This window comes from Ananas comosus, linkage group 17, assembly GCF_001540865.1.
Source record: "Ananas comosus cultivar F153 linkage group 17, ASM154086v1, whole genome shotgun sequence".
Lineage (NCBI taxonomy): Eukaryota > Viridiplantae > Streptophyta > Magnoliopsida > Poales > Bromeliaceae > Ananas > Ananas comosus.
This window is the reverse complement of record NC_033637.1, coordinates 4101477-4112531: the sequence shown is the minus strand read 5'-3', so window position 1 is coordinate 4112531 and position 11055 is coordinate 4101477. Positions and strand designations below refer to the sequence as shown.

General features: G+C 36.5%; 2 protein-coding genes and 1 long non-coding RNA gene across 3 annotated transcripts; 2 read left to right on the top strand and 1 right to left on the bottom strand.

The window, feature by feature from the left end:
* Positions 1462-2355, top strand: LOC109723365 (the record flags this gene model as incomplete). Its single annotated transcript, XM_020251701.1, has 2 exons — positions 1462-1845; positions 1952-2355. Coding segments are annotated over exons 1-2 (636 nt in total), but the record flags the coding sequence as incomplete, so codon positions are not given.
* Positions 2360-4617, top strand: LOC109723050. Its single transcript, XR_002219598.1, has 2 exons — positions 2360-2555; positions 3038-4617. It is a non-coding gene; the product is annotated as an uncharacterized LOC109723050 (long non-coding RNA).
* On the bottom strand, positions 7292-9981 carry LOC109723123. Its single transcript, XM_020251344.1, has 2 exons — positions 9690-9981; positions 7292-7670 (listed from the first exon to the last, which is right to left on the bottom strand). Exons 1-2 carry the CDS (start codon positions 9825-9827, stop codon positions 7518-7520), a joined length of 291 nt encoding a protein of 96 aa, XP_020106933.1. The 5' UTR covers positions 9828-9981; the 3' UTR covers positions 7292-7517.

Sequence of the window (11055 nt, the reverse complement as noted above, 5' to 3'; positions counted from 1 at the left end):
GAGTTGACTCACGAACAGCGAGCCAAATTATCACTCCTACCTAATAGGACTTATATTAATAAAATAATAGATAGCAAATAAGAGAAAATATAGTATGTTTGAACTCAAAATGAAAAAGGTGTAATGAGGTTTGCACAGGAAAGAAGAAAAGTATCAAAGAGTCAAAAGAGTGGTGCGACAAGTATTCCAATGATGAGGTCAGAAAGATTAGTTAAATTTAATTTTCATTTTTAAAATTATTATTATTTTTTCATTTCATTTAAAATTTTTAATAATTTTTATGAGTTTTTGGTTATAGAATAAATTTCTAATAATTAGGGCTTAGTTTTGAAATCTTAAAACTAGGATAAAAAATTTTATTTTAGCTCTGCCTAAGTATTTTGGATTATTTAACCTATATAGCTTATTTCTTTTCTTTTCTTTTCTTTTTTTTTTCTCAGCACTTTAATATTCGTGATTATTATAAGTTACCGAAGTAAGTAATATAAATTAGCATTAAATCATTGAAATAGCAACTTATATTTATTTATTAGGTCCGCGTCAAATAGCGAAAGAACAAGAGGGGGAGAGGGAGGGGGTCCAATAGGAGACTTACAACTGTTTTTGAAATTTAGAAATTTGTGGGATGTTTCTTCTAGGAATGTCCTAAGAATATTTTTTTTGGTCCCAAACTAAAGTGAATAAATTCCAAATTCAATGAACCAGTGTGCAAGTTAGAATCACAATGTGAAAGCTTAAAATAAAAGAAATCATCATTTTATTATAGTCATATACTTCTAATAAGGCTATTTATCACGAAAGAAAATTTTAAAAATTAAGACAACTTTTTAATAGTCATCTGTAATGCTATTCATATTGACGGTTGAAAAGTTATTATATTTATGATCGCAATTTAAAGTATAATATTTGTTTAATTTTGCTGATTTATATTGTTTTTAGCTTCTTAATTTTTTTTAACTGATTAATTTGAGTCGATTAAATTAGAAAATTTGTCATTAAATTTACTAGCTAGTCTACAAAATTATAGTGATTTAATTATCATTTTTAATGAGTAAAATAATTTTTAATTTAAGTAACTTGAATACTACAAAATGCAGTTCTTACTTATATTTAAATAACCTGAACTTGTACCTATGTCTAGAACTAACAGTTCTTATTTATACCCGAACCAAAACGCAGTTCTTATTTATATTTAAGTAATCTGAACTTGTACCTATGTCTAGAACTAACAGTTCTTATTTATACCCGAACCAAATGCAGCTTCAGTAACCTTTGGCCTTTTCTTAAATTAAGTAGAATATATATATATGTATATATTTTTTTATTTTCTTAAGAGGAATAGCATTTATATACTATTTATTTATTATTTAGCATCAAAATTAACTTGTAATAATGAAGTTAACGAAGCTCACTTTCCCTTCTCCTTCCCTCCCCTCATAGTATAAATAAGGGGTGTAGGTTCCCAAGATGAGGCTTGAAGCCCCCTCCGGAGCTACTCCTCCTCCCTCTTCTCCTTCCTCATTCGAGAAGCTTCGAGCTTCTTCTTTCCCCTTCTAAACCGCTACGCTTCTTCCTCTTCTTCTTCTAACTACTGCTGCTAGGGTTTCGAAGCCATGGTGGGGACCTCGTCGTCGTCGTCCTCCTCGTGCGCCTCGTTCGGCTCCTTCGACGACATCTCCGCCGCCGCCACCGCCAAGACCTCCTCCGCAGCCGCGGCGACGGGGACGATCAAGTTCCTCTGCAGCTATGGCGGCCGCATCCTCCCCCGTTACCCCGACGGAAAGCTCCGCTACGTCGGCGGCGACACCCGTGTCCTCTCCGTCCACCGATCTCTCCCCTTCCAAGGTTCCCGATCGATCCCTCCCCTTTCGATTTGATTTCGATTTTGATTTGGGTTTTGTTTGGTTTTGGATTTGGATTTGATGGTGGGTTTTTGGATTTTGGAATATAGAGCTAGAAGCGAAGATGAAGGAGATGTGTGGGTGGGAGAAGGTGTACCTGCGGTGCCAGCTCCCGACCGAGGACCTCGACGCGCTGGTCTCCGTCACCTCCGACGAGGATCTCGCGAACCTCGTGGAGGAGTACGACCTCGCGACCCGCGATCGCCTCCTCCCCCTCAAGATCCGCGCCTTCCTCCTCCCCCCTCCGCCCCCGCCCCCGAAACCCTCCACCAAAACCCCTAGTCCCCCCTCCACTTTCCCCATCGCCGCCTCCTCCTGCTCCGCCGCCGCCGCGAGGAGCATCTCCCCCTCCTTCCACTCCCACGCCTCGCGCGCCCCGCTCCCCGCCGATCTCCGCTTCTTCCTCCACCCATCCGCCGCCGCCGCCGCCGCCGCTCCGCCGAGGTTCCACCCGACCCCGTGAGCTACCACCACCACCACCACCACCACCACCACCATCGCCACCACCTCCGCCATGGCGCCGCCACCGCCGTCGGCGGGCACGGCGGCGAGTTCCTCGTCCACCACGGGAGCCATTGGCAGTGAATCTCCGCCCACCGCCACCTCCTCCTCCCCCTTCTCGAGCCGAACGGGAAAAACAACTTCATAATCGAGGTAACAGAGAAAACCCATAACGGAACGGAGCACGAAACGGGATCGGAGGCTTTTGCTGCGAATGAACACTGAGGGAGATTGTAACGTGTTCTTTCTTAATACAACGGGGACAAATATTATTAAGGACCCAAAAAAAAAAGCTTCAAAAAATAATAATAAAAAATGGCAAAAAAAAAGAGTTTGATTACTACTACTTCTTCCTCGTCGTCGTCTCTTCGTTGTGGCCTTTCCTTGTGTTCTTTTGTTGGACCATATCCCCCGTTCATTGTTTCCGTTCGACATCCCGTCAGGGTTCCGTTATCTTTTCCGTTTGCCTCGCCCCGTTCCGTCCGTTATGTGTGTCGTGTGTTTTTATTCGTTCGTACGGTTGGTGCGTTATATTCCGTGCCATTAATGTCTTTTTTTTTTCCTTTTTTTTTTTTTTGGGCCTTTGGGGTACTGATTTCGTTTTCACTAACATTGTTTCCCTTTGTGCTCCGCAGGTTCATTAATGGCGATGGGAACAATCACCCAGGAGAACGCGGTAACGGGGACTTTGTGGTTTTGGACACCAATTAAAAAATCGTACTCATAAATTTAAATTAATTTACATAACCAAAATGAACCACAACATTAATTAATATATTAATACACTAAATTCTTTAAAAGCAATTAATTTACTCATAAAATTCATTTGATTTTATTTCTACTTCTTTTCTTTTTTAACTTAGTTTTCACTCTTTACCCGGTTTGGATGAATTTTTCCTCCACCGGGAAAAGAGGAAATGAGACCTTTCCATACTTAGCACTACTGCTAATTTTGTAAACACATTTTTCACTCAAATTTATCGAACTCACACTATTTTAAATGGCAAAAAACAATCATTTAGAAATTTAATTTTCGATATTCTTTTTTTTTTCTTCTTTATTTTTTTTTTTTTTTTTTGAAAAAAAAAGTGTGTAAAATATAACATCTATATATTGATGGCGCACACCGCCTAACAACCTTGTCGCTGCGTCAAGTGGGGTCTTGCGATAGGGTTGTGGCAACAACGACGTGGGCCAAAGCCATAACCAAAGATTGAACCCAGCTCTTGCGCCCTACAAGAGACGTGAGGCGATTTTTTCGGTTGCGCCGACCACTGTGGTGGCAGTGCGCTAACTGCGGTGGTGGCAGTGATAGTGACAGAACAATTTTATATAATAAAGCTACACAAAAATTTTTGCAATTCTAACCAAAAATTTGTACTAGGAGCTTCTTGTTCAATCTTATTAGACTTACTTTATATTAGCAGCTTAATATAGTATTAAAGATTCCCATGAGAACTTCTAGTTTGAAAAAGACTCTTAAAATTCAGAAGCAGGATGAATAATATGGTTTATCAAATTGTCTTAGTGAAAGTCCGGTGCGGAGCAGTTCCTAAATGAATAATATGGTTTATCAAATTGTCTTCCTTCAGGTGACCTGACGAGAGAGGAAGGGGATAAAATTTTAGTGGGAAATTTTTAAAAGAACATTTTATTGAATAGCATTAGATTGGCTGTTATGCGTCAATTTTATTTTTGAAATTTTAGATTAAAGAATACTCGAAAAATTCTCAGATTAACACCAAAATAACAAAAGAGTTTCCCACTGAAGTTTTATGGGAAGGTTAGGCCTCCTATAGCGAGTATAATGGCAATTAATTAGGGGGGGAAAGAAGGGACGAGAAAAGTAAAAGGAAAGAAAATGAGAAGGCTCTAATCGGTAATCGCACGATGATGTGGGCCTGTGACGGAACATTGGATTCCGGTGCTGGTTCAACTACTAGCTGGCGTGTAGGCCTGGATGATCCACCATGATTAAACATGTAGGACAGAGCATCTGCTTTTTGGGGCATATTCCTTTGTTTTTCAAATTAAAGAAAACTTTTAGTTGAATTAAATTTCAGGTAAAAATTATCTTTCCATCGCTGTTCATTTGATGAAAAGTGTGTAATTCGGAAATTGAAGTTCTATCTTTTTTTGGTTTGTTTTACTGAAAGTTGTCACATTAACACAAAATTAAAAAAATTATAGCAACTAATTTGTTTTATCTTTTTAATATTTTATTTTTTCGTAAATGGTGTGCCACTGGTCACAGCAAAGTCAATTTAATTTGTGGCGAATTAAATATCAAAAGTGTGAATATTTACCCTCAAAATTCTTTCGCTCTTTTTCACTTTTGATGAAACAAAATGGCTTAAAGAGAAGAACTGTCCTTCTTCTAATAGAGAAAAAAAAAAAAAAAAAAAAAAAAAAAAAAAAAAGGGAGAAGAGAGAATCTTTGGTCTCAAGCTATTGTTAAATTGCTGTGGCTAGAGAGTTCAACCCAATTACATGCCGAAACATTGGAGCCAATCTTAATAAAAAACTGATTAGGTCTTGGAGTAGGTCGACAACCAATTTTATAATATATATATATATACAGAGAGAGAGAGAGAGAGTTGAGCTAGAATACTCTCAAAAGCACCAAGAGGTTGGTGCTTTTGTATTTTTAACTCTTGGATGGAGAAATGTAAAGTTGGGATAATGGTGGTAGATGGTGATAGGTGGAATAGTATTTGATCCAAGGGCTATTAGTAATTAAGGAGTAGACCTAAGGGCTAGAAACTTAAAAGTAAAAAAAAAAACTAGAAATCTAGAAGTAAAAAAGGGATGATACTTCTAAAAGTATTCTAGCTCAATTATATATATATATATATATATATAGTGTAGAGCTACTATGCTATCGGAAGCATAAAGTAGTTGGTGCTTCCGATTTGAATACTTCTACACCGTTAAACTTGAAAATGGTAGATATCAACCATTAAAAATTATTGATTTTGAATCCTTTCGATCACTAGGTAAATGATATCAAAAAATCGCAAAAATTATTTTCTAGAAACTTCAAATACCTTAGATCAAGTCTAACGGAGCCGATCGTCGATTCGAAAATTCCATCATCGAAAACGGCTCAGGAGCACGGAGGCCTCCGTGCTCCTGAGAGCACAGCATGTCCTGGCTACATATATTATAATATATATATATATAATATATATATATATAAATAGAGAGAAGAAGAGAGAGAGAGAGAAGAGAGAGAGAGAGAGAGAGAGAGAGAGAGAGAAGCAGAGAGAGTTTGACTGGGCTACTATTGGTAGTAACTGCTCGGTTTACTACCGATTTGTTTTTGATGATAGAGCTCCAAATCGATGATCGCACCGTTGAACATGATCTACTAATTTAAATATCTAGAAATCAAATTTTATGATTTTTTGCATCACTAACTGAATTGATCAAAGGGTCACAAAAGCTATTATTTTAATGGCCGATATGGTGCGTTTGTTTGTTTAACGGTATAGAAGAGTTCAATCAACTAAATTTTTGTTAAAAAATTCTTTAAACTATTTAAAATAAGATCAGACTCTAGATCTCAAATATAAAAATGTATCATCACACTTTTTTGAAGGATTTCATTTCCAGCCATTATTATTTCTGTCACTTGATGGACAAGAGAACAATATCAAAAAATGTGTGAAATTTGATTTCCAGATAGTTTAAATAGTTTAGATCATGTTTAACGGTGTCAATCATCAATTTTGAAGCTCTATCATTAAAAACAAATCGGTAGTAAATCAGCTGTTTACTACCGATAGTATTCTAGCAAAAATATATATATATATAATATATATATATATATATATAGAGAGAGAGAGTGAGAGAGAGAGAGAGAGAGAGGAGAGAGAGTTGAGGTAGAAACTATCGTAGTAAAACGAATCGTTTTACTACTGATTTATTTCGATGTAGACTTTCCAAATTGACGATCGGCTCCGTTAAATATGATCTAAACCATTTAAACTATCTAGATATCAAATTTCGCGCACTTTCGATATTGTTCTTTTATCCATCAAGTGAACAGAAAAATAAATGGCTAAAAATGAATACTCTTTAAAAAATGATGATAGGAGTCTTGTAATCAAGATCAAGAGTATAGATCTTGTTTTAAATAGTTTAAAAAATTTTTTAACAAAAATTCAATTGATTTAAATATCTTTACGCTGTTAAACGAGAAAACGCCTATTATTGACTATTAAAATTACAAATTTTGAAACCCTTTGATCATTAGGCAAATGTTGTCGAAAAGATTTGAAATTTGATTTCTAAATACTTCAAGTGGTATAGATCATGCTCAACGGAGCCGATCGTCAATTTGAAAGTTCTATCATCGAAAATAAATCGGTAGTAAAACGGCTCGTTTACTACCGATAGTATTCTAGCTCAACTCTATATATATATATATATATATATAGAGAGAGAGNCTCTCTCTCTTATATATATATATATATATATATATATATATATATATATATATATATATATATATATATATATATATATATATATATATATATATATATGCATGCTTTGGACAGCCCATTATATTGTTGATATATTGGCTAACACATAACAATACTTAAGATTTAATAATAATATTTAATATATAATAATTAATATTTAGAATATAATAATAACAATATCACGTCATCAACAGTATTGTAAGGTTTTTTTTTTGGGACATATGTAGCAACACTCATTTTTATATTAGGACATTGCCAATCAAACAGAGCAACGAGCATGTGAAAATGCCTCTCAAGATGCATAGATCTTCTCTCCAGTATCTCTCAAAGTGCCCTTCTCAAATCTTAGATCCTGGTCCAAAATTCCCAGGCCCCAATTGAGATTCTATGAGAAAAACATAAGTATAAATAATTCAGCATAAGCATATTTAGGTTTGAATCTTGATTGGCCACTCCAGTGTACAACACAGATATAAGATTTTCACTTATCTAGTTTTGACTCAACATATCCAACCAAAGTTTGAGAAAGCAAATGGCAGTTCTTTCGAGAAAAAGAAAATGCACGAAGAGGAAACTTCGATAAGTTGTCAGAATAAATTGTATTTATTTACACAGTGCGGTTATATTAACCGGTCTCCTGCTCGAACTCGTCGCCCTCAGATTCCTCCACATTATCTCCATCGTCATCTTCCGCTTCGGCATCTATCTCTTCCTTGTAGTCGACGGCCGTTTTACCAATCACGACCAAGTTGCTGTTGGTCTTTCTGATTTCATTCAACTGCAGATCAGGCATCAAACACGATCCGATTGATAAATGCCGGGAAGAAGGTGAGACAAATTAGCTTGGAATAAAGACAATAGTGAAGAAAGTAAAGTAAAATAAAATAAACATTCCACTTTCGCAACAGAACTCATCTCTCCTTGGAGGTTCTTGTGAACCACCGGCTTAAAGAAGAAAAGAATTAATGCCGCACGACGAACAAGTTCCTCTCGAAAACATCAAGTTTATAGAGCAAGTAATGTGCCACACATATGCATCAACGAACAGGGCTATTTAGATGTTTTCACTGGATTCTGTGCGATGTTATAAACCACGCAACTTCAAAGCAAAAAGTTTAAAGGTTGAAATAAAGGAAGGAAAAACATGTACAACACACGAGCTTCCCATCGAGTCATCCAATCCTGCGGACAAGCTCACTGTCAGTGTCTGCTACAGAGGAGAAGTAGGAGTAAAGAAAGCAACCAGCTTTCTCATCTTCTTTTCTGTCTCAGAAAAACAAACCACCTTCTACCTGATATTATCTAAGAAATTATAGCATCGAAGCAATATAATAGCTGAATTAAGCCCTAAGATCAACAGAGGAACCAAGACGACACCCTCAATGCTTCTCCCCACTAACTCCTAGGCCTCCGAATGAGTGTCCTTTTACACTTAAATATGCTTATGCTAAACCTAAATATGCTTAATCTGTTAGTTGCTTGACTAGTCGGTGATATAAGGCAGTACTAACTACTACGATGATTGCAGTACGTATTTGAGACAAAAATGGGAGGCCACTTGTATAGGAAGAACATTACATTGCTTTCATGGCGACAAGTAATTACATATCAAAGTACATTCGCGGGGCGACGAGAGATCCCTCAATTTTAGTTAAATCACGTTCAGTTGCATAACTCAATATGGACAGAGCCGTCACCTACTAAACGTAGTCATAAAAAGCCATTTGTGCTGGCAAATCTGTTGAAAACATCATAGATATTAGGGGCTGGTTTTATAATTGTGACAATAATTATTAACCCATGGATTGAATCCACATCATCGACTTCTTTTACACGCGGCATATTTCGGATTACAGTAGTAGATCTCTATCCAGAGAAATTATTTTAAATAGGCAGTCTGTTCACGATACTTCCATGATAGGAAATCTCTTCTAGAAAGAACCAAAACTATCCCGCTACTTTTCATGCTGAGATGCACGTAAATTGAATTGAAAGCCTCATGATTTGAAGAAGATGGATTGCATGAGGAAAGGCGAGAAGACTGCAAGATGCACATGAGATGGAGATGGAAGGACGGCATATTTATTAATCGCCTGGTGATCGGTTGTAAAGGATTAACCTCCGTTATTATACACAGCAGAGGAGGCTGAACCACCAAAAATCACAGGTTAAATCTCTCTACGAATTAAATCTTCCATGGTTATATTAATCGCCTTCAAACTAAATCACAAATCGCTTCAAGCATCCAGTTTCATCCTCGAAGCGGTCGTTTGGTTCATGGTTTCTAATATTCCGGTAATCCTCCATATTTGCTATCGCAAAAATTAAAATCAATTAAACAATCAACTGAAGTTGGATAGTTATAAAAAGCGTTAATAAAGTAGCGAAATTATTACAAATGACTAGAGATATCTAGAAATACTAGATTATCATGAGTTACGAGGCATTCTCATTATAGGCATCATTAGTAACCTCTCCCTCAAACGAACTCTAAAAGCTTAAGTTGTCAGCAAACAGTATTTTTACTATTTATATTCAACGACCCTATCATGTCCGGAAACACTAATGGGATTTACAATCGAAAGCTCTGCTCTGACACCATGTCGAATAATTCTTACGCTGTCAGTCAGTCAGTCAGTCAGAAAGCGGTGCATTTTTTTTAAAATATTTAGACTCAACAATCCTGCTCCAAAACAAGCAGGAATTCACGACGAGGTAATCTGAGATTTAGATCGCAAGAGTTGCGACAAGCAAGAAGGGGACGGAGGGATTGTAAAGATAAGAATATTTATTCTACCTTCTCTTCGAGATCGGACTCGGCCATGGCGAGGAGGAGCTCGTCGTCTTGAGCGACGGTCCAGACAGGGAGGAGGGTGGACGAAGGGATCAGCGGCGGCGACGGGAACTGCCGCATGAACGCCGGAAACTGCAGCATCCTCTCTCTTCCTCTCTCTTTCTTTCTTTCTTCCTTCTTTTTCCCTCCCAATCGCAGCACTTTCTGCACTCAACTCCTGCCGACTTTTCTTGTTTTAGGGTTTTCGGGTCCGGCGCAGCGGAAAGAAGACTGCTCTGCAGGTAATTTTGAAATGAAAGCCTTCAATTTTTTTTTTTTTAAATGATAATTTTTACAAAATCATTAATATTTTTAAAACTTTTTATTAAGTTTTTATAATTTATAAAACTTTCGTCGAGAGCTCCCTTGACAAAGCCTGGTTAGTAGGGATGCAAACGGGACAGATCCGGAGGCCAGAAGGTTTCCCAGCTTCCTCTTCATTTCTTGTTGGTGCGGGACGAATTTGAGACGGGTTATTTTTTATTTTATTTTTGGTTCCCATTTATCGTCTCATTAGGGATAAATCGGACCGGGGTGAATTTTTGGCTGATTTTTTACGGATCGGAACGGATTAAAGGAAGAAAAATGTATCCCGTCTCTCGCTCCATTTATTTGGCGGATCAATGCGGATTGGGAGCGGATTATTATTTTTACATTTTTTGTTCCCACCTACCGCCTCATTCAAAACGGGGAACTCCAGTAACCTGGAACCATTTGCATCCCTACGGGTTAGGAGCCCTCTATTGACTGTCACGTGTCAATTTTATTTTTTTTTAAAAATTTGTTAGATATTTTATAATATTAGAATTTTAAAAAAAAAAAATTTGAGAGGAGGATTATAATTTTTGGATAGAAGCAAAACTAGTGCGTGGTAGTGAATTAAGAACTCCTCAATAAGAGTGCGGGATACTTTGATTTGTATGTTACATTTTTGGTCCTTAAATTTTAATTTATGAAAATTGTTGGCGAAAATTTTATAAAGTATTATAATTATATTTTATAATAATAATTTATTTTATTTAATATTTTTATGTTAATAATGTAGAAGTGATGTGATAGTATAATTTAGATTAAAATAAAAATGGAGACTTCTATTTGAGGGCATTCATAGGCTTGTACTCGGTCACTAGATTACCAGTTGGGTGATGATCACCAATATTATTCCAACATTTTTTCTCACTAGTGTAGGAACCCGCGCGATGCGACGGATATAATTATATTTGATTAAATTTAATAATATAAAAAATACTTTAAAATTTTTAGAATAAAATTATAATTCAATGAAAAACAACGAAGGATAAAAAAAAAATTATAGGAGAAAAAAATTTGT